Genomic DNA, 24,141 nt, shown 5'->3' with positions numbered 1-24,141 from the left:
GTGTTGGTCTCAGTGAACAAATCCTGAACTGGTTTAAACCTCAGTTTCAACTGCACTAAGTTATTTGGGTCAGTTTAAATTCAGGATGCCCTGGAGACAATCATGACTCCTTATGGAAATTGTTGTGAATAATGGGACTGTTTGACTACAAGTAGAAAATATGTTCTATGTTAAATCACTGACACCCCAGGCAAGAATATTCTCCCAGCTCTTTCCTGTGACCTTCTCCCTTTCCCCCCTTATTCATTGCTCTAAGGGCTGCTCTGTCTTTACCACATTTAATACCTCCCCTGATGGTTACAAGTTGCATTGCAGGAGGTGTGAATTACTTTTCATAGTCCTTTTGCCTTTTTCCCTGTTGTATTTGGGCTTCAACAAAAGCTGACCCCTCTCCAAAAAAGAGAGGGAGAAGACATACTAAGAAACGGACACCCCCTGCGTAATATCTATTCTCTGACACTGTCCCACTGTCATTTAGAAGTACTGCCTTAGAAGTGGTCTACCATATGCTCGTTATCTGTCATCCCAGAAGGAAAATATGCCAGTAGATGACAGTGTGGTTTATTTATTTCTCTGTTACTAATATAATTCCCACCTCTTCAAGGTCAGCATGAAACTAAATATGGGAATTCCTGGAGATCTTTGTGGGGACTCAATGAGGACTGATAACCAAAGGATGTATTGATTCTTCATGCATTGCATAACTGGCACAAATAGACAGAAGCAATAGATTCTTCCAAGACTTTTTATTAATTGTGGTTTCTGGAAATTTTAGAAATTTTGACAAATTCAGATCTCCTGCCTCAAATAAGAGACTTTGAATACCACATGTATAACAAACACCCTCTGATATGACCAGCCTAATAATAGTGGTAGAAGCAAGTATTATTAATTTAAAACTATTTGAAAAAGGTTCAATAAATCCTGTGGACAACTTATTAGTACAATTAATATAATTAATATAAGGACCTAGAGTGGTTAATATTCTTAATTATGATGTAGGAAGAACAGGTCTAGGAGGCAAATTTGCCTTTCACATGGTCTGAAAGGCAAAAGAAAGTTTCATCTTAAATATATGAGTTAATGCCAGACAAAGAAATATTTCATTCTAATAAACCTGTGTTAGAACTTGTAATTTTCATAAAATGCAGAAAAGAATTGAAAAATAATGTGAGACATGTCATAGTACAATACAGAACAGTAACATCTTCTTCCTTTATGTCTTTTCATCTTAAGCCTATAATTTTTAAAATTATATTAATTATTCTATTATGAATATATCTATTATTATTAAATTAATTATTCTATTATATAATTTTTAAAATTATATTAATTATTCTATTATGAATGCAGAATGAAAACCTTTCCAGAGTTTCTCCTGTGCATCACTTCCAATGCTGAGGTTACCTACAGAAGCTGTAGATTATTCATATGATATATGAAATCAGCTTGGACTGTATATAGAAGGGCAAATTCAGATGGCAAAAGCATTTGTCACAGGGACAGTCAAGCTTATCAAACCCATTACAACAGCACATTGAGAATCTACTTTACTATAAAAAGAACTGCATCCAGGAAAAATATTGTAATGAAAATGTTTCATCTGGAAACCATATAATTATAAATGATAGGATAAATTCTTGTAATTTCTGAAAGCATATTATGTCACATTAATTTTTGAAAGACATTATTTTTTTGCTCAGTTATACCAAATAAAAGAGGAACAGCTTTTAGTTTTAGTATTTCCGGATTAAAAATCAGAAAATAAAAGAGTCTGTCATCAAAGCACATAGGTTTAGTCGTGACTGTTTAGATGCTTTCAATCAAACATTTATGTTACAAACATCAGCGTGACTCCATATATACATCTACTGCCAAGTCTTTCCCCTTTTATATATGCTTGGGAGAAAGTTTATTTCCTTGTGTCAGCAAGAGGAAATACTTGAAAAATTGAAATGTTGTCAACTATGTCCTCAAAGTTCTGTAAGTCTATATATATGTAAAATTTTTACTAAATTAAACTTTCTGACATTATTCTATTAATATTTTAATAGTACTTAGAATTCCAGATAAAGTGCCAACAGTGGAAAATAAGTGTGTGCCCCCTTCTTCTACTCTTCTCTACAGAAGAAGAAGAGTTAATGCTGAGCGTTTTCTTGTTTCAGTGTACAACTATTAGGCCAAAGTGTAAGGCTTTCATTATTTATACACTCTTTCCACAAGAAACTACATACTGCACGTATCAGCTGTTTTACTTGAATCCAGCCATCCAAAAGTTAGATGCTCAGCATCTAAGCTGCTGATCTAGAATACTTCTCTTGTCAGTGGGAGAGGAGCACACATCCGGAGGATGATTCTTCCCATCCCTAGGTGGTAAAAATGAGCAGTATCCTAAATGTGACCCTCTGCCACTGACCAGAATGTTTCTCCTGATGTAAAACATTTTTCCAAAATCTCATTATATGACAAGTTGACTACAGACAGAATCTGTAGAAAAGTACTCATAGACAGATATGCTGAACTCTTAGATGAATAAAAATAGACAAAATTAATACCATAAAGGTCCAGCTCTGAATTTTTTATAGAAATTGTCCAATTGGCTTTGAATTGCTTTTGCTTCAGAGTGCCATAATTCTACTGCTGAAACTTCCAGTTGTGTCTAATACCCTGCAATAAAAAATGAAAAGACAATTTTTAGAAGGGAATAACAAAAACGTAGACCTACAAAAAATCGAAAGTTCTAATACTTAAGTAAGCAAGTACAGTTATATGGGAATTACACAATGAAATAAATAAGGACATCCTATTTTGAGAAGTGTAGCACAACACCCCTATTTTCTGCATTAGCATTTCAGTTATGGTGATTCAGAAATGAACAACATCTACAAGTAATCATGAGGGGTCTGATTACTTGGATGACTAAGTTCCTGTGGGATTTGTCCTAAATAGGTAGTCCTCAGTTTGTGAAGTTTACTACACACAGCAAGGGTATTTTCATTTTGAAATAATGTCTTGATGCAAGGATTTTTAGTCAGTTTCACCGCAACATCAACTTTAAGTCAGAAATTGCATGCAAGCCTTGACATGAGTTATGACATTGAACTCTGCATTAACCAGGTGCATGAGTTAAAAGATTATACTTACAATGTCTGTAAGAGTATCACATTTTATAACAAAAATGGTTTCCTTGTTTAGAAAAAGGGAAAGCTACCTTTACTACTACGTTATCCTTATGAATAATTAAGAGTTAGCTTGTAAAATTAAAATTCAGTGAAAACATCTTTCAAGTGCAGAATCCTCCAGTTGTGTTATTTCTGTTGCTATGCTTATGGTTTTAAAGGTCTTTCTTTCCTTTCTTCTCTTCACAGGAAATGATCTGTTTCTAGTTGCAGTGCATGAACTGGGACATGCTCTGGGCTTGGAGCACTCTAATGACCCCACTGCAATCATGGCTCCATTTTATCAGTATATGGAAACTGACAACTTCAAACTCCCTAATGATGATTTACAAGGCATCCAGAAGATATACGGTATGTCATACTTTCATTAAGCAACCTAAGTTTTTCGCTCTAGAATACATTGTAGGTCCTCCTGTCCATACTACCTCCCCAAGAGAGTTTGTTAGTGTAGACTCTGCCAGGTGTTATGCCAAAGGCCATTTTGTGGGTAAGCTAGAGATTTTGATGAAGCTCTTGCATTTTGTTTCTCACTGTTTATAACTTGCATTCAAATTTTCAATCAGCTGGAATAGTAATTTTAAATGTTTTAAGAAGTGATAGACAGTATCAGCAAAAGGATCCCAAACTATTAAAAGATTAAGAATTGCAGGCCTTCAACCATAATGAGTAGTAGTCCAAGCTTGTATAACTGGATTGATTGCTTCCTTGCTTATCAGTTTCCTGGGTGTTCAAAACTTGTGATCCCAGAAAAACCCTTTCTTGTGATAACTATAGCAAACTGATCTTAAAACAATGTTATTACCAGTCCAAGATTTTGAGCTTCCTAGGGGGAAAAAAATTCCACTTCTTTAATATATGTTTGTTTAGAGGGTTTTATGGCCTGATAAGAGACATAATGTAGATAAATTCTACATGTATTGAATTCAATTTGACAAGGCAAGGTAATTGAAAATTAAAAACAAAACAAAATAATAACATTATTCTTATGGGTTGAAGGTAACACTAACTCACATATTACTATTCCTTACATTTCCAAAGACATGGCTTTGGTTTTGTTTTTAAAGACCTCGATTCTATTGGTATCTGGTAAAGAGTCTGGGTTTTTTTTCTGTGGTATCTCTATGTTAATGCTATGTATCTGGTACATGTCATTTGAAATTGCCTTGCTTAATATTCCCCTATTAATTCTGTATTGCATTAAATTTTTTACTTACTATTATTTTCATTTGAAAATTTATATTGAATATTGCTAGGACTATTCCTTGTTTAACTTCACTACTAGAAAGGACAGCTGTGATCATGTAGAATTACTGTACTGCTAACTAGAATTCTGCAGCCTCCATGACGTTTTATGTTAACAAACTTTTATTGCTTAACAAGCACTGATGTATATTTTCATAAAGCATAAATAGCAATTTCAAAATGATTGGCTAATGAAATCTTGTTTGGTTGTTTTATTTTTCCTGTGCGATTAGATGGAAGGAAGGTTGTTTCTCATGACCTCCTAAGTTGGTAGTCTAGACTTAAGGGCTAGACAAGAATTCTGTGCTGAAAACTAACTGCTAAGCTCTAACACCTGTGGGCTATACATTAGGAGAAATGTGTTACCCCGGGAAGTAATATCTAACATCACTACCAAATGGCATATAAAAGCTTTGGTTTGGGGTTAAAAACTTTCCAACATTAGCTACTGCAAACTGATTCCTTTGCTCCTTTTAAAATCAAGAGGTGATCTGGAATCATATGCCTCAATAAAAATGTCACACCTATTAAAATAATTACTTTGGTCTGCAGTATTCCTTGAAGCACCATTATTACCTGTAAATTATAAAGGTCACAAGCCTTAAAACTGTGAATTAAATAAATGTCTTATTAAATTGCATAACAACCATTTGGAGAGTTTAATATTTCCTTACATAGTCCATCTTATTTTTTAAAAAAGTTTGGTTTTCTTTTAATGTACCAGAAATACAAATGCCATTTATGCAGTTTTGCAGTTTTACAGTTGTCTTAATCTTCAAAAGTCTTTCTGAAGCTGTTCATACAAATGATATTTATTTTTTAAAGTCAAAATTGATTATGTATATAAATGATTGGGAGAGAGGCCTAAATAGAATGAGCAGAATTAAAATGTTCTTTTTATTTCTAGAAATCTTACTGATCCAACTGAAACTTCTTATATTTTGTACATGGAAAATTTAAGTAAGAATAATAATATGTAGAAAGGGAAAGGCATTATCAGTACAACCATTGCAAGTCATCTAGTATGCTGTTGGGGTTATGAACAGCATCTGTCTAGGATGGCCTTTTGACTTTCAGGTAGAGAAATTATGAGTGGGACAGTTATTTCACTTGTCATCAAACTCTATGCATTTTGACAGATAATGTATTTGAAAGAAGAAAAACATTTTAAAATCGCTGCACAGTTTTATTTTTTAACTTTATTTCTTTTTAATCTGTTTATCTTCAGAACAATCTCCTTAATTACTAGGTATCTAAGTTTGTAAGACTCACTGAAAAGAAAATTAAAATAAGATTTAATTTCAGAATATTGAATAAAACTTGTGAATTATTTTTTGTTTATATGGATGCCTAGAATCTGAAGTCCAGTTTCAATAGCTTCTGTACATAGCAAGGGGCATTGGGAAGAGCTGGGAATGTGCTGTCACTAATGCACATGACATTACTAGGCCTACATATCGGGTCTTTAGGAAATATCAGGTATGCTACATATATGTGTATGTGAATTGATGAGTGAAAGTTAAAAATATGAGTTGAAAATCCATTAACTTCTGATGATTCTATTAGGAACAGGTTTTTTATTTTCCTTGATTTTGTACAATAGGCAATGATTCTGTTTTAACAGTTCTTACTCGGTAAGGTATGTACTACAAACCACATCTCTACACATCTTCTAAAATGATGGTGGACTATGCATCCTTTGCAGGTTTTATTTAAACTTTAGTCCAATAAGGAAGGAAGATTCTGGATAGAGAGAAGTAATTATTTTCCTTGGGCTTGGTAGTTGTTTGTTATACCCTTTAACAAGACAGGAAAAGTGTGTTAGGTCACTTTTTCCATTCCCCTTTCACTGTAGGATTTGCACTGCTTACAGCAGTTTTTTGTTGTTTATTTCTTTTGAGTACCTCTGGTGGGCATTTAAATTACATCCTGCTGCTATATTTTAAAGGTCCACCTGACAGAATCCCACCACCAACAAGACCTCTGCCAACAGTGCCCCCACATCGTTCAATTCCTCCAGCAGACCCACGGAAGAATGATAGGCAACCTAAACCTCCCCGGCCACCCACTGGTGACAAACCTTCCTATCCTGGAGCCAAGCCTAACATCTGTGATGGGAACTTCAACACTCTGGCTATTCTTCGCCGGGAAATGTTTGTTTTCAAGGTAGGAGGCTGTGAATTTTTCAATGTTACATCAAATGTCTACATTTCTCCTTTTCTTTTGTTAAAAGCAAACTCTCATTCGTCATGACTCTACTTTCCCAGACTACTCACAGTCAGAAAGTTCAAGAAAGAAATTAAAAAAATAAACATGCACATGTTTTCAGCATCTGGCAGAGGACTGCTGTAATGTTCCATTTTGGGAAAACACCCATGTCAGCAGAAACTCTAATGCCTCAAAATGCAAGGGTAAATAAATGCTGCATGTTATGGAGAGATAAAAAGTTTAAATCAGTCATGAATAATAGGAATGATTTTGCTGGGAATACAGCCACATCCAGAAATACAGTAGATATTGTGTCTTCAATGCCTTATTTTTTTCCATGGAGCTATAATTTTAATTTTACAATTAGTTCTGTCATTTACGAAGGAAGTTTGTCATTGTGTTGTGGTTGCCTTGAAACCACAATATCTCAGTAAAGGTCTTTGCCACAAAAATCTTATTTTAAATGTGTCATTGTTTATTTCCATGTATCTTCTTGCTCTGAGCTGAAAATGTGGTATATACAACAAATTAAAATAAACAAATGGAACTGAAAGGCAGTCTTCTGACAGAAGGACTTTGCTAAGACTCATGGACATCAAAGCTATTTTAGGAGGATGATCTGCAATATGTTTTCCAGAAGGCATTGAATTTTGAAGAATAATTAAGAGTCCTTATTATTTGGACTCTTAAATGAATTTGCTGACAGATAGTGCTGCAGAAATGTTCCAGAAAAAGGCAACAGGATAATCTGTTATTTTGAACTACTGGTGTGTCAAATTTGCTTAAGCAATACGAAGTGGGATCTTTGTTTTGTATGATATGATTCTTTTTAACTTCAGCGTCATAGGTAGAGAAGAAGGGCCTTTCACATGAATAAATAAATACTTTTCCCTTCAGCAATGGTGTAAGTATTAGGGAAGTGCAATGAATTTGTCCGAAAACATGAAGCTCACAATTCAGTGTCTTTTGTTGTCCTTTCTGATACAACCCCTTCCACCCTTACATGTTTTGGGTTTATATGATCTATCACTCCAGATAAACCTTATTAGCAATGCTACCCAGGCTTTCACTTTCTTTAGCATACCTGAAAAAATACATACAAATAGCTTTACATGAATTCATTCAAAATTATTGGGCTACCTTCACAACCCAATGGGCAGGAAACATTTTTTCTATAAAGAGCTAAGGATTTAGCTGGCCCTGGGGCATTTAGCCATTTACATTTGAATAGATGGGAAATCTTCAAATATTGGGAGGTCCTGAACCATCAGTCTTTTTATGACTAAAACTCAAAGGTTAAGGAAGAATCTAATTTTCTAACTTGACATTAAACAGTGTAGTAAAATACCTACTTCAATCTCATGTCATCCACCTCAAGAGCAATAGAACAAACTCTCATTTATTTTAGACATAAATGGATAAATAGTGAAATATTATCCCACTAATACAAAATTTCCTGTCTAGCCAAGTTTGTGTTCCTGGATGAATAAATTCATCATCATTATTAACCACTTTTACCTATTCTGACTGAAAATACAGAGAAGTTTTCTCCAAAAATGTTTACTGCCTTAACACTGCATATTTACTATCCTGTTTGCGTGCTTACTAGTGTGCAAACTACATTTATATTCCAAAATTAAAACTCCATTCATGATCCACACCCTAATGAGGAAACATGGGAAAACTTTGTCAGAGAAAAATGACCAATAACAGGGTGTTTACAGATTTCATAGAGTAGAGTCTGACTTTCTGAAATAAAATTCCTGCAATCATAAAAGCAACATGCTGGGAACAGAAGAAAGAGATTGCCTTTGTCCAGATTAATTTCTTTAAGAAAGTTCTTAAGTTCTTAAAATTCTCCTTTTCTCCTCAGGGTACATGGGAACATGGCAAAGCATGACTTGGATTAGCATGCTAAGCAACAGAGTTTACTTACATATATTTACAAACTTGACTGCGTAGTCTGACTGTGAATACTTGAGTTGGTAGGCCTTAACTTTCTGATTTGTACATTAATGTGCTAATGAAGATTTTTGTCTGCTAAAGAATTTTCATTATCTGTTTGAGAATATTATTTTTTCTTGGGGGTGTGGGGCTAGTGTATGGGGAGGAGTATGAAAAGGACAGAAAAGAGGAGAAGGAATTAAAAATGTCAGGGGGTATTATTAATTTCCACCTTACTTTGCAGAACCTCAGGGTGGCAGGTTATGAGGAAATGTTCCACATGTCAAATTGTAGCAGAAGCAGGGCAGGAATTAATTCTCAGAAGGTATAAACAGGAATAGGGACTGAATACAGGAAAGGCATCCAGCCATGGAGGAAGTGAAGCTGGAGGTTCTGTGGCCTGACAAAATTAAAAAAGCAAGCCTTTTTGCACTTGCCCCTCAATGATAGTGCAAGGACATATTGGGAGATGATGGGCTGAGAGCCAAGTACAGAGAGGTGGAGAAGAAAAGGGGATTGATGGCAATACTGTACCAGGTGGAAACAGTTAAAGAAGAATTATGACCTTCATTGGAAGAATTATTGCTGGATAGTTCCCAGATGAGTTAAATTAATAAAGTTGGAGGATAATCAGATAATATCCTTTTCTTTCTTTGTCTTTATCCACAGGTCTGTAATGATTGTGTAGTGGCAGATTTTACTAGGCAGTAAAATCTGCCATGTGTGCCACGTACCAATTTCAGATAGACACTTTTTTATCTCATGGGCAAGTCCAAAGCTCAGGAGCTCAATTTGTTTAAATAATCCTTGAAATTGCTAGGGAACTTAGCCAAAGAGTTGAAGAATGTGAGCCTTTTTTAATAATTAAATTCTAATCTAAACATAAAAATGAAGCACGAAAGATATAGTTTAAGATACACTGTGGATTTTCATAAAAGATGGCAAACAAAGATTGTTTTCTCTTGATTGTTGAGCTATTAAGTACCCTTAAGAGTATCAGAATATTAGAAACAATTTCTATGTTCAGTCAAACTGATAAGCTTTGTGGTTTTAAGACTATCTGGCATTCTTGAATGGGTATATCCAAAGTAAAACTGAAAAACTGTGAACTTAAAGGGAAAATGGAATTTACACTTATCCATCCCTTTTTTATTGTTTTGCCATCAGTTGCAAAGCATCAGTCCTAGCAATACTTGATAAAAATTGTAGGGTTATAGAAATGAAATAAAGAGGAACTGTTCTTGATCTAATATGAACAGTAAACACAAAAGTAAAGCAATCAACTAAAGATTCCCCAAAGGCCACCAAATAAAATTAAAATTTGGTGGATCTATTGTTTTGGTAGAAATTATTGGATTTTAAGGAAAGCAAAACTGTTTGTCACCAAATATATTGGATTACTGATATATAAATATATTGTCTCAAAGGGACTTCTTCCTGAATTCTTTGAATTAGATGCCCTTAAAATGCCTCTTCTATCTGTAAGGCTTGGAGGCACAGTATGCTATAGAAGAAAAATATCAGTTAAAATCAAAGTATTGTGGCTATTGGTTTTAGTTGTCATCCACTGTTATTTTGAAGTGTATGAAATTTGTCTTAATTGGATGCATTTTTTTTAATCACTGCTATTACTCGATACATTTGAGCTGCTATAAGCAGCCATCAGGATAAAAGAATGTCTGTACCACAATTAATGAGTGCCAAGTTTTTATCTTGAGATTCCAGTTAGCTTCTGTATTTATGCTGAATGCAATTAGTATTTAGCTGTCACACTCATTTCCGATCTTTTCTTTAGCTATTTTCTCTATTTAGTGAGAACTCTCCTGGGACACAGAAAATGCTGAAAAACAAATTGGCCTTCCTTTTCTGGGAAACTTGTGCAAAGTGGCATGACACTGTCTGCCTTTAATGGAAAAACCTCTCAGCCATTGTATATAGCAATATGTGGTGTCTGACAATACTGTCTTCTCCTTAAAGACTCCTGAGAGTAGCTCCAGGGCTACTGCATCATGAAAAGAAACCCCACTGTCTAAGGTCACCAGAAGAGTTCCATTAGTGAGGGTGTTTACAGCATATATTTCTACTTTTTCCTGTGTTCTGTGCAGTTCACACTGCTTTTCCAGCCTTCTGAAGCAAAACAGTTTTGAAGATAGTCTAGAATGTCCTATCAGTAAAGGTTAACACATTCTGAACCTTTTACACTGTTAAAAAAATGCTGGTTGAAGGGAGCTAGTGATTGCACAGAATGTATTGTCTGTCAAAGGATGCAGATCAATTAACAGTGGTTGCTTATTCTGTTATTTTTGAGGTGTGTATAGCTTCTGTTTGACTCTACATACTGATTGTTCCTTGGCAACAGAACTACCTCTAGCTCTGTTTTGACAATCTGTGTTATTGTTGTTAATATCCTTTTTATGTCCTTTTCAGTTTCACAGATTTTAACAAAGTACTTAGTTTTTTTAACTGGTTAAATCTAGAAAAGTAAGCACTAAATGTGTGGAACTTGTTCTATGGCCACGTTAAAGGAACGAGTCACTGCTCTTTATGTGGCACAGTTTTTTGCCTCACAGAACTTCCCATGGAGGTTGCACCAGCCTGTTCTTTTTTTAATGCTAAATCTTTAAGATACAAATGAATGGATCCTATATAATCTATAATGAATTTAGTATTCATATTGGAAAAGTTGACTCAGTCCTAGAAGAACAGCATTTTTAGCCACTGTTGTATGCTAAGGTGCTTGTTGAAATGTGATATAAGAGAAAGAAGCTTGTCCATTAGACAAATAGCATTTACAGCTGAGAGAAATGTCTTCTGAAATGTTAACATTACAGATGGTAGAATATGGAACTAATTTTAGGAAGGCCTTAACAGGCTGTGTTTTACTATTTTATAGTATTTTCTCCACAACTTGCAGAAATTTGTTTTCTGACTCTTCATCTGCTAAGAACCATTCTAAAAACATTTATGACGTGCCAAACAGCCAAGCCAATTAGGCTGTCATTACCCCTTGGCATTAGTTTAGACTGCAGTTCCTTTCATACATAACTGTATAGATGCCATTTAATATCCCTTTCAGAACTGTGTATTTATACAGGGTAAGCTGTTAAACACAAAAGGAAAGGGAAAACTGTTTCTTGATATGTGGCAAACACATGAGGAATTTTTAAAGCATTGTATCATTGGCTATTACACAGGTCTAATAAAAAAATCTGTGAGATGGAGGGAAAATAATAATAAATGTAGAGACAAAGAAACAGATGCAGTGTGAGACTTGACTCCACCTTACTTGAAAGCAGACATTTTTTCAAAGCTCTCCCAACCTGTTTGTGTAGCTGGTTCTTGTCACATGGTGCTGTGGATGTCTGGGCTGTCAGTTGCAGCCTGGGAAAGTTCAGCAGAGGATACTATGGAAGTAGACACTTTGGGGTCTGAGAGGGAAAACCACTTAACATCTCAGCTATAAAAGACGGGAGACAGGAGGTCAGAAGTAGCTAAGCTTGCATAGAGCGGACTCCTTTCCCCCTACTTTTTAATATCTTTATGTTAGGATGAACAATCTGCTGGAATTCACTATTTTTGAACTCGTCAGGGAGGACTGCTTTAGTTCAGTAATTCATCAGGTAATTCAGGTTATATGCTGAAAAGAAAGGAGAAAAGCAGCAAAAATTCAGTGCAGTTTTCAGTGTATCACAGCAGATCAAACCCATTGGAAATGTACAAGATGGATGTTTTTTGGCACAAAACCAAATCGTAGGATATCAAGAAGGGAAAAAGCAGAAACATGCTGGAATACTAAAAATTCATAGCTTGTATATTTTTGGTAAATGTATACTTTCACTGAGAGATGTAAAATTTTTTACCAATGTTGCCTAAGCCTTTCAGTATGCTTCTAAGCTAGCGAAGGGTTTTAGCTGACACATTTCACAGGTTTAAAATGTAAAGCACAGTCTGTTCATCATTGTATATAAAGTAGGTAGCATATTCCATCCAGCTGCAGAGGAATTTAGACAAGAATGTAATCATCTGGGTAATAATAGTACCAGAATAGTTCAATTAAAAATCCGTCTACTGGCTAACCTTTTAAAAAATTCTCTTGTACTTTATTACATAGTTTTATGTTGATTCGAAAGACGGCAACCCAGTATAGCTGTACTTATTATCTAGCACCTACTAACCTACAGGTGTATTTCTACACACATAAATATTATACAAAGCTCTAAAAAATCAGAGCTATAGTATTAGGGCTTTATTTACAACAGTGTTGGTGTAATGGATATACATGTTACTGAAACTTGTAAGCAACTTGAACTGATTAGCTGGTTGTACTATCTGGCTAATAAAATTCCTATTATTCATGTACTAGCCCATTAAGAAGGATAACCTTAGCAGGATGCATGACTCAGTATCTTCAGCAGGGCTTTAGATTTGTCTGAAGAAAGAGTACTTTTTTTCCCCCCTAAATGGCTATGTTTTCATTGGCAAACAATGTAGTGTGAAAGGATTTGATCAGTAGCAGAGCAGATGGTACTGAGCTCCTCTCATGTCCATCATATGTGCTTTGCTTTTAATTAGATGCAGTCTGTCCTCTGAGGCCAAATAGTTCCACTATACATGTGGTTCAGATTTTTCTGAAGGGTAGCTATCCCTTAGGCCCTGGTGTCTTTGACTGTGGACCCCTTTGAGAGCATATCACAGAAGCGTTTCATCTAATGCAAATGGTGTTTCCATCTTCTGAACATGTAATTGCTCACACCATCTTGACTGAAATAAAACATCACATTATTTCTCCTGAAGCCATTTTTTGCATCATGAGATAGCTTGACTACCTTCATACTGCAGGTTTGAAAGATGTGCATTGCAACACAGTCCAGGGAGAAGAGGTAGATTTAACATCCATGCTGAGACATCACCTTGACCTTACAGACTAATATCCTCCTGAATTTTTTTTTCCCTCTGAGAAAAGCAGGGCAGAATGCCTTGTTTAAATTCAGTTTAAACATAAGAAAACCCTTTTTCTGGAACATGTTGTCCAGAGAGCTTGTGGAGTCTCCATCTTTGGAGACAGTAGAAATCTTACCAGACCTAGACCTAGTCAACTGGCTGTAGCTGACTCTTCTTTGAGGAAAGGTAGGGATTGGATATCTAAAGGTGTCTTCCAACCTCAATCCTTCTGTGATTTTGTGTAGCATTTGAAATATGAGCATTACAAAGGCATAGTCTCCCAAAATGTTTCTGTGTTACCTGTTTTCCCCACTTTCCTCCAAAGTAGCTTTTGAATATTTCTTCATACTCCTCCAAAACCTCCAGAGGTCTCTTCTAACCTCATCCATTCTGTGATTCCGTAAATCCACTGAAATTTCACTGTTTCACCCACTCATTTCCTAATAGCATTTAATTCATCATCTCTTTGGGGATATAGCCCTCACAGGCAATAGCTAGTGAGACTGCTGTGTGACTTCTGTATTCAGGTCAGAAGAAGAGACCAAGCAGAGGAGATTGTGGTGTGTGGCCGCTGCTGACAAAGCACTAACAAGGGAATTGCAGGGGAAGGAATGTCTGCCCTTTCCAGCTGTGTGAGACAGATCCACTACTGTCTCCAGCTCTTGTCTCAGCTTACAGGGGAAGTCACTGTCCTTTCTATGGTCAGGCTGTGGGCTAAAAGACTTTATTCAAACATCAACTTGCTCCTGTCTCTGTGAGACTCTTGTCTCATGGTGAGCCAGTAATACCTGCCAGGTGCACTCCCTACCCCAGAGAGTCCTCACAAATTACAAAGAGGTACTTCAGGCTTCAAGACTTCACAGTGGAATGGACAGGCTGAATTTAACAGAAATGCTCAAGTACTTGTCTGAACTCATTTATAAATGTGGTAGTAGGATTTGGGACAATATTCATAAAGGCTTGAACAGTTAAATGTGAATCTTCAAAAAAATATTACTTCTGGTTTAGTTTTAATCTAATAAATACTGGAAAATGTAAGAATAAATACTTGCAAATCGTAGGCCAAAACTCCATGAATTTGTCATTCTTTAGAAGTAGGATTTTTGTAATTTTTTAATAGAGTGTAATTGGCAAACCTGAAGATCGCAGTTACCTTCTTTATGGAAAAAGATAGAGTGGGTCAAATTTTAAATATTCTCATTTATATATTTATATATATTTATATTTTAAAAAAATACTTTTTCTTGATGCCCCCAAAATAATTCACAGGATCCTCCAACAAATGATAGCATACTTAGATGGTGTTAGTTGTGTATTTAGAATTGCTTTTTCTTAGTCGTTAAATATAACTGTGTATTTAGAATTGCTGTTTTTCTTAGTCATTGAATATAACTGTGTATTTAGAATTGCTGTTTTTCTTAGTCATTGAATATAACTGTTTCTTTTTTCTTTCCATATGTCAAGAAGTTCTGAAATCTAGCCGACCATTCACATAATTCTGCTTTCAGTTTTGCATACAGTTAAATGCAGGAACTATAGAAAAATTGTAGTTCTGCATCGCACTATTAAAGAAGTGAAAGACATTAAAAATACAGATAAAAACATGTACATGAAAGACTTTGATCTGGCAGATTTACTTCTTATGAATAACACAACCTAGCAGAGAATCTCAATGTTAAAAATACATGCACATAAGCTCTCAGTAGGCTTAATCACTTGATTAAGGACTAACTATGTGTCAAAGTTAAAAGATCAAATTTATTTTTTTTTTCTCACAGTTATATTTGCTTGCTACAGACAGAGAATCCTGTGACCCAGTTAATTATTCACTTGTTATTTTACTACAACAAAAAAGACTAACATAAAGCTTTAACTGAATGCTAGGGTAGAAAAGGTATTTAATTTTGTAGAACGTGTCTGTTTTCAGAGGCTCTTAGTGAACTGATTAAATATATTCCATTGGCAAGACAGTAGAAAAAAGCATTATTGACAGAAAATAATTGCAAAACCTCACAGCAAGGAATAATCTAAATTTACATGGAGGCATATCTTCAGTTTGGTACCACCAGCAAGTGTTATCTTGTAATATTAACAATACATTTTAATTGAGACTACATCCTAATGGAACCAAAGGGAGTAATTGCAGAAACACTTCAAGCACAAGGCTTAATTAAAATTTCTTGTTGTACAAAATTGTGTCCTTTCAACTAATTCAGGTAAACATTTGGGGAAACAATTGGAATGTCTTGTAATGTAAGCTTTTTTAAGCAGTGGTGTTGATCAGTGTTAGAAATGCATGCTTAATCTTAATTTACAGCTAAAGCTTTATATACCAGAAATATTTGCATATTTTTAATTTCTTTGTTTCTTTTATTTTTTCCATTGCAAGTAGTTTAGGGTCCACAATGCAGCAGTTTCACCGGCATTTTAATTTTATTTGTTTCTCTGAATTAGTCGTTTCCTATGCGAAACACTGCACTACTAAACAGTTGAGGTCTGAAATAATTTAGAACAACATCCATGTTTATAGTCAACAGATAGTGAAACACTATTCACACTATTGAAAATCTGTTGAAAAAATATCAGAAAGTTATAGTAGATATTTAAATCCTACATTTTCTTCTTTTTTATAAGCTATAGCTTGAATATTTAATTTTAACTGTGCCTTCCTTGCCTACTGAGTGAAAACTTGACACAATTGAAAGCAATGGGAAAAAAAACATTGACTGTAACAGATTCAAGATTTCAGTTATTATTAAGTACCTTTGACATGACAGGGAGACCATTTATTTTGAGAAATATATGTGACATAAAATAACAGAAGAAACAGCAATGAGCTTGTAATACCAAGATTATGAGATTAAAAAAAATAAAAACCAAAACAGTTTTCCTATACAAAATTAAAATTTGATTGTCCGGGCTGTAAATCAAAATGAGACAGGGATCATTTTAATTAATGATTTGGTATATCTGTCCAGTGAGAATATCTTCACTGAGGAGAATAGACTGTATGAGGTCAAAGGTTATACTTGATAGTGACAGAGTTCAACCCTTTCTCCATAGCTGTTCACCAGCATTTCTTCTCAATTTTGTCACAATGGAGCCTTGGCTGATGTTTTGGAATAATAATCTGGCCAGCTTTTTATAATACCTGCAGTCATTTACTGCTCCAAGTTGTACATTCCCAGCTTATCGGTAATCAGATAACATGTAATTTACAGTATTACATATTCAGTTAGAAATTACTTCACTTTCTTCATGATCTAATCTGAATGACAGAAAGAGTGAGCAAAGAAAATCAAATATCTACTATTTTCATATGCATGTTGTCATGACAGATACCACTTTCGGCTGCTCTTTGCTGGATACACCACTCTTAATGGCCTGTTTTTGTCTTTGGCCGTTGCTGTTAACCTCAAAGCTGAGTATCTCCTCAAATAGTGCTGTTCACTCCCTGATTGCAGTGGGAAGTTCTATAGTCTTTTTCTAAGCCTGCCACTTCTGTGGGGGAGAAGATTTACATAGCCTTGTGCCATGCTACTCAAAGCTAGATTTTGTTGTTGTTGTTGTTGTCAGCAAAATTTTGTAGATCACAAGCATTAAACTGTGATCAAGCAGCATATATTAGTGCCTTAGCTTGCAGCAGCTTGAATCCAAAATCACCCCTGTACACTCACTTACAGAATTTCTTAACAACGTGTCTTCCCCTATTTCATATGTTACCAGCTTATCAGAGTCTACTGCTTAATTCATATCCAGGAGGGAATACTAATGCTTTCTCACTGTTTCTTGCTCCTGCCTGTGGTTCTGACATGACTCATCAGGGCACTGCTTTTGGTGTCCTCAGAGAATTCATGTGCAGTGGGCGGGAGGCAGGGTAAGTGGTTGTATGAGCCCTGCATCTGCTTTTAGGATTGCATTAATTGCATCTGTGTTGCAAAACCATGAGATTTTGCTTCAGAGATTATGAAGCTTCAAGGGAGGGACATGATTCTTTTAAGTCTTCAGAGAGGTAACAAATATCAAGGTGAGAATTGCCGATGCAGCTGCTTTCACGTATTGTACTTGTGTATGACACTTAGATTACGATTACCATCAGTTCATGCTATGCCCTCACCCACTGATACCCATCTTCATTTACAACTTATGGTAGTATTTAATTAGGAACATTTTGTCCAATTTTAATTTATTCTTTAAATGCTTTTTTCTTCTTTCTTGTGAATGCTTTCCTATTACTACTCATAGAATCATAGAATCACAGGATCACAGAACCATAGAAACATAGAATGTTTTCAGTTGTAAGGGACCTTCAATGATCATCTAGTCCAACCCTCCTGCTATGGGCAGGGACATATGTATATAGAGAAGCACAGATATATATGAATTTATGGGTGCAACAGAAATATGAAAATATAGGTGATGTCATGTAAATATTAACATAAATGTATCCCAGTTCATTCTAGAGTAAACATATTACTACTTAAAAGAAATGAAAACTCTATTACATCTGGAAAAATATTTTGAGTATTAATTTCTGTTATCCTATAAGATCAAGAATAAATTTTTGATGGTTTTGGCAAATCTTGGTGGACATAGTCTGTTACTTTCTCATTTTCACAAGCTTTTGGTCAACAAAAGTGAATGGTAATGACTCATATTATTTTCACCATGAAAAGAGACTTAAAAGCTTCCTATAGCAGGAAACTATGTTAAATGATCTCTTAGACATGCTGCAGTTCACAAGCCACAGGCTTATAGATGTAGGTGAACGTTATATTTTACTGAGTGAAACCTTCTCTGCTCTATTGGGGTTTTCCAGTCTTCTTGGTTTGTTACTGATATCTAGCTGGGTTAAAGAAACTAGAAACAAGTATTTATTAATCATAATTTCTCTGACTTCTTTCATTTTTTTTCACTGCCTGCATCTAGAAATTTTGATGGAGGTCATCCCTTCTCTTGGATTGTCAGTAACTTTTGTTTGTCTAGGCCGGGAGCCTCTATTCCATGCTGATTGAATCTGTATGTTTTGGGGTAAAAATAGAGAAAGGGAGTTGAGTTTGTCTTCCTTTTTTATTTTAAGGGAGTGCCTGAGTCATTACAGAGAGCGTAATGGCTCAGACGTTCTTGTAGTAGTTAAAATAGTCTGCTTACCTCTCAGGCAGATGGTGAAGTATCATATTACAAGTGCTAAAAGATAAGGACAGACATGTAGAGAAAACAGTTATTTTGATTTCATTAGAACAGTTGATCTGTTTTGCTTGGAAATAGATGAGTCTGTCCTGGACCATTTTCATATATTTGTACGTCTATTCTTTACAAATGTGGCGTCAACAATTTCAGACTTAGGTGGTACAGTTAGTCTTCTCCAGGAACGCTTGTGTTCTAAGGTCTCTGCTATTGTTGGTAAAGCAATATAAACATAGTGCTAAAGAATACTGTAGAGCTGGGAAAAGAATCTTGAAAATACTTTTATGCTGATATCCTGTTTATTTCTAGGGAACTGCATGCTTTCAAATCCTCCTGACAATCTCATTAAAAGGAAAAGGGTAGTCCAAGGTTCTTAATATTCTTTTTTTTTTTTTTTTTGTTTCTTTTTAATGGAATGGTGAAAGAGGCTATAAAAGGGTGGAGGAAAAGTGGAGAATATGACATATAATGTCAGTAATGACTTGGAGAATAAAAGGAGTTGTAAAATTAGTATTACCAAGCTTTCAAATGAAATAGGCACTTACATTCTTGTCAGATTTAAAGCAGCAAACTGTCATAGAAAAGCATTGATTATTTAGTTCCTCACAGAGTGCATCAAGAAGGGAATGTGTTAGTGTAATAGAAGTACCAAGAAGTAGGTGTTGGTAAATGGAAAAGGAGATTTAACTCCTTTGAACATTATGTTTATTGTATGTCCCATATTTCCAAGAACAGTGATAACCTGTTGACACAACCTGTAAAATGCAGGCCTCTCAGAAAGCCAATCTTCATTCCAGCTCGGTTTTACACTATTATTTGTAGATACAGGGATAGCTGCTGCAAAGCGGATACCTTTACCTCATATTGTTATGCAACTACTTATTAAACCTTTTAACACCTTTTCATTTTTTAGTCCTTACCTGCCTGTTTTCAAAGATGGATCTATCAAGAATCCCTTGTTTGAATTATATTACAGGGACAGGAATGTGTATTACTGAAAACATGTTATACTTTTTCCATTTGAGTCATCACTGTTAGAATATTTGAAGCTTAAATATAATATATACCTCAGCAGAACACTTTTTTCTCCATGCCAGGAGAAATTTTTTCATTTTTAATCAAGAAGTTTTTTGTTCTTTATAATTAAAAAAAAAAAGCCATTTTTTTTTATATTTTCATGGTGCAGAACACGCCATTGCTCCATGAACTCATGGAACTAATTGGCTTTTATGTGAATTCCTTATGGGTACAGGCAACCGAACTGTGTTCAAGGTATTTTACAGATGGCTTTTGTAGGCTGAAAGTGCAATCACTACTGAGAAAATAAACACTCAATGGCTCTGTAAAGGCCTAATGTTCATCTTGTGGATAAAGGGGTTTGTGCAGTACTTCATGTGCATGTGCTGTTTGCTACAAAGCATTAAAGGGAATGTGAGCACTTCACAGATTCTTGGCTACAAGCCTAGATTTGATGTCTTTGAAGGTCTTTATTGTGCCTCTTTTATGGCTGACTGTTTCTTCATATTGGATCATCATCATGTGGCAATGGGAACATTTTATAAAGTCTCAGTAATTTTAGTTATTTGGACAAAATCAGAATGAATTGAAATGCTGAGTTCAGTTAGGAATACAGAAAGTGAGATAGTTTGGGGGTTTTTGTTTTTTGTTTGGGTTTTGCTTTTTTTTTTTAATAATCTAATGATTAGTTGGCAAAGATAAAGCATTGATGACATGACTCTCATACCTCAGTTGTTACCATTAATATGTTCTGGGACACATGAAAAAAGCAATAGAACTGCGCAATCTTTTCTCCAGCTGCATCATAGTGCAAGGTCAGACTGTAGTCTGTGTAGCTGTCAGACCTGTAATCCGAATGGATACACTGGACAAGTTCTGATGTGAAATATTTCCCATTTAGAGCCAAGAGCTCTTGGAAGTATGTGATAGTGATACAGTACATGGTGATCTTCCAAGTAAAGGGAGAAGCCAACTGACAGTGTTGTGAAGGGTCTCTAAGATTGTTGAGTTTCATGTATGATTTTGTCTCTAAATTGGAGAGACATCAATTTGATAGGTGGACCACTCGGTGGGTAGAGAACTGGCTGGATGGCCGCATGCAAGGAGTTGTGGTCAATGGCTCCATGTCCAGGTGGAGACCGGTAACAAGTGGTGTCCCTCAGGGATCGGCGTTGGGACCAGTCTTGTTCAACATCTTTGTCGGTGACATGGACAGTGGGATTGAGTGCGCCCTCAGCAAGTTTGCCGATGGCACCAATCTGTGTGGTTCAGTTGGTATGCTGGAGGGAAGGAATGCCATCCAGAGGGACCTCGACACGCTTGTGAGGTGGGCTGATGCCAACCTTATGAAGTTTAACCATGCCAAGTGCAAGGTCCTACACCTGGGTCGGAGCAATCCCAGGCACAGCTACAGGTTGGGCATAGAAGAGATTCAGAGCAGCCCTGCGGAGAAGGACTTGAGGGTGTTGGTCGATGAGAAAGTGAACATGAGCCGGCTTCAGTGTGCGCTCACAGCCCAGAAATCCAACTGTATCCTGGACTGCATCAAAAGGAGCGAGACCAGCAGGTCGAAGGAGGTGATCCTGCCCCTCTACTCTGCTCTTGTGAGACCTGACTTGGAGTATTGTTTGCAGTTCTGGTGTCCTGAACATAAAAAGGACATGGAACTGTTGGAACAAGTCCAAAGGAGGGCCACGAGGATGATGAGGGGACTGGAGCACCTCCCGTATGGAGACAGGCTGAGAAAGTTTGGGCTGTTCAGCCTGGAGATGAGAAGGCTGCATGGAGACCTCATAGCTGCCTTCCAGTATCTGAAGGGGGCCTACAGAGATGCTGGGGATGGACTATTCCTTAGGGACTGTAGTGACAGGACAAGGGGTAATGGGTTAAAACTTAAACGGGAAATTTAGATTGGATATAAGGAGGAAGTTCTTTACTGTGCGGGTGGTGAGGCACTGGAATGGGTTGCCCAAGGAAATTGTGAATGCTCCATCCTTGGCAGTGTTCAAGGCCAGGTTGGACAGAGCCTTAGGTGACATGATTTGTGTGAGATGTCCCTGCCCATGGCAGGGGGGTTGGAACTAGATGATCTTAAGGTCCTTTCCAATCCAAATTATTCTACAATTCTGTGATTCTACGATATGAGATCTAGTGTCACCCAGCCACTGGTGGTAATCAAAGACTCTATAGCACATTTTAAATGTATTCTGCATAGTTCTGCACAGTTTTTGCTTGAACTGAAAGTTTTCCATAGATACTCACAGGTTTTGATTGCTTCAGAATAGTTTTGAAATATTAATGTATGCAAAGAAAATAAATGGGGAAATGTCATTGCTAATGTCCACAGAGGCAGAATAGGGAGGATAGATAGATATGTATCAAAAATCTTATAAAATGCTCACATAAAATTTGATAATGAAGAAATTATAAAACACACATTTGAGTGAGACTGAAAGAACTAAAATAAAGGATCTAATTAGAGAATCATTTACTAATTAGAACAGAACTGTAGCAAAATGAGGATACAATATTTCAAAATTAAATATTAACCAAATGTTCACCCGTGTTCTTAAATTTATTACTTCCATAGAGCACCAAAAACTAATACCAGTCTTAAGAGATGTATATTTTAGAATGAATTTGTTCATATGCAGTAATTTAAATTTGCTAGTTTAAAATGTAGAGAAGATTTTAAAAAAACTAACTGTTTTCATCTGCACTGGAAAAGGGCAACAGCATTCATATGCCCTTTGCAGTGTAGATGAAAGTAAGTTAGTTACCACAGTTATTTATTGCACTCAGCTGACCAGAGACAGGAAAGGAACAGGATTCAAATCAAGACATGTCTGCTAAAAGATAACTATAGCCATGGTTGTGAATACTTCTGCAAGTAGACTATGTTCACAACATTCATTTAAGAGGTCATTTCTCTGACAGTTCTCTCTGAATTACACAAAGCATGTGTCCTTAAAAAATAATAATTAAAAAAAATATTAATTGGCCTTTTTGGGCATTTTTCTTAAGCCTAAGATCTGTTTTTAAGAGCTGCTTTTCTTTGTGTGTGTGTGTCTGTATTATACATGCAGTGTTCAAGGAAGCATACAGAGTATTTGGATAAACTAATAGCCAAGCAAACAGATGTCCAAAACCATTTCTGCATGGAAATGACCAAACTGCATAAGGCTAGTCGTTGGCTTATGCACTGGCTGAATTGGCACATTGGCTGAATATCTTGTTATATTTTGTTTAGGAAGAAGTAATGTAAGTTCATAATATTATGCACTTTTTTTTATATTTGCCTTGTAATATGCAAGAAATTTAGCAAAATTTCAACATATGATACCCAAAATAAATGTCACAGTTACATTCTAAAAACATTAATTGTTTTGTATTCCTTTTATGGTGATTTTAGACAAAACAGTACTTCTGAAATAGCTGAATAATTAATGTTATCTTTCAAGATAGAAAAAATATAGCACAGAAGAGTGATTTGCAAAATCTAGTCTAAATATGAATGGGTGTTTTTCAAAGCTAGCTTAAGAACTGCAGAATTCTCGTAGAGCTTGTTCTCAGGCATTCGGTGTTACTGTTTGTATACTGGAAATAAAATCATAAATTCCTCAAATCTGCTACTAAACATGAAAGTGTTTTGAATTTTATAAAACGCTTCTGAGTAGGCAGTAGCAGCTTGGTAAAGTGGCTCAGCTTGTCCTAAGGGAGTCTCTTGGAACCAGCTGGAAAAAGCTTTGTCCAGCATGGGTACTTTGTTGAAATTACTACAAAAACATAGGAGAGGTTTCAGAGTGATTACCAGTGTTTTGGTTAATGAACCATACTTTAGAATTTGATGCTGAACGTAAAGGAGGTATTTTTTGCTCCAGCTTCAGTCATCGTTCCTCTGGCTACATCATGCCATCCTGGTGGTTCATATTTCAGAGTCAGGCTTGAGATGATTCTGATTCTGATGATTTGCCCTGAGTAGAAGGACTTGGGGATGTTGGTGGATGAGAAGCTCAACATAAGCCAGCTTCAGTGTGCACTCGCAGCCCAGAAAGCCAACGTATCCTGGGCTGCATCAAAAGGAGTGTGGCCTGTAGGTTGAGGGAGGTGATCGTGCCCCTCTACTCCGCTCTCATGAGACCTCACCTGCAGTACTAATTTCAGGTCTGGGGCTCCCAACACAAGAGGGACGTGGACCTGCTCAGGAAAGTCCAGAGGAGGGCCTTGAAGATGACCAGAAGGCTAGAGCACTTCTGCTATGAAGACAGGCTGAGATAGTTGGGCTTGTTTAGGCTGGAGAAGAGAGAGCTCAGGGGAGACCTTAGAGCAGCTTCCAGTACCTAAAGGGGGCCTACGAGAAATCTGGAAACAGACTTTTTACAAGGGTATGTAGTGACAAGACAAGGGGGAATAGTTTTAAACA

At 36.1% G+C, this 24,141-nt stretch overlaps 1 protein-coding gene across 1 annotated transcript in view; it reads left to right on the top strand.

The window, feature by feature from the left end:
• MMP16 (matrix metallopeptidase 16) overlaps nucleotides 1–24,141 on the top strand; it is a gene marked incomplete at both ends in the record, with an annotated part of 189,149 nt that overhangs the window by 137,251 nt on the left and 27,757 nt on the right. The window contains 2 exons of the mRNA XM_080612015.1: nucleotides 3,369–3,530; nucleotides 6,370–6,587. Coding sequence (XP_080468141.1) covers nucleotides 3,369–3,530; nucleotides 6,370–6,587 — 380 coding nt within the window. The remainder of the gene's footprint in view (nucleotides 1–3,368; nucleotides 3,531–6,369; nucleotides 6,588–24,141) is intronic.

This window comes from Psittacula echo (genome assembly GCF_963264785.1).
Source record: "Psittacula echo genome assembly, chromosome: 2".
In the NCBI taxonomy this organism is placed as follows: Eukaryota; Metazoa; Chordata; class Aves; order Psittaciformes; family Psittacidae; genus Psittacula; species Psittacula echo.
This window is presented reverse-complemented; position numbering and strand designations above follow the sequence as displayed.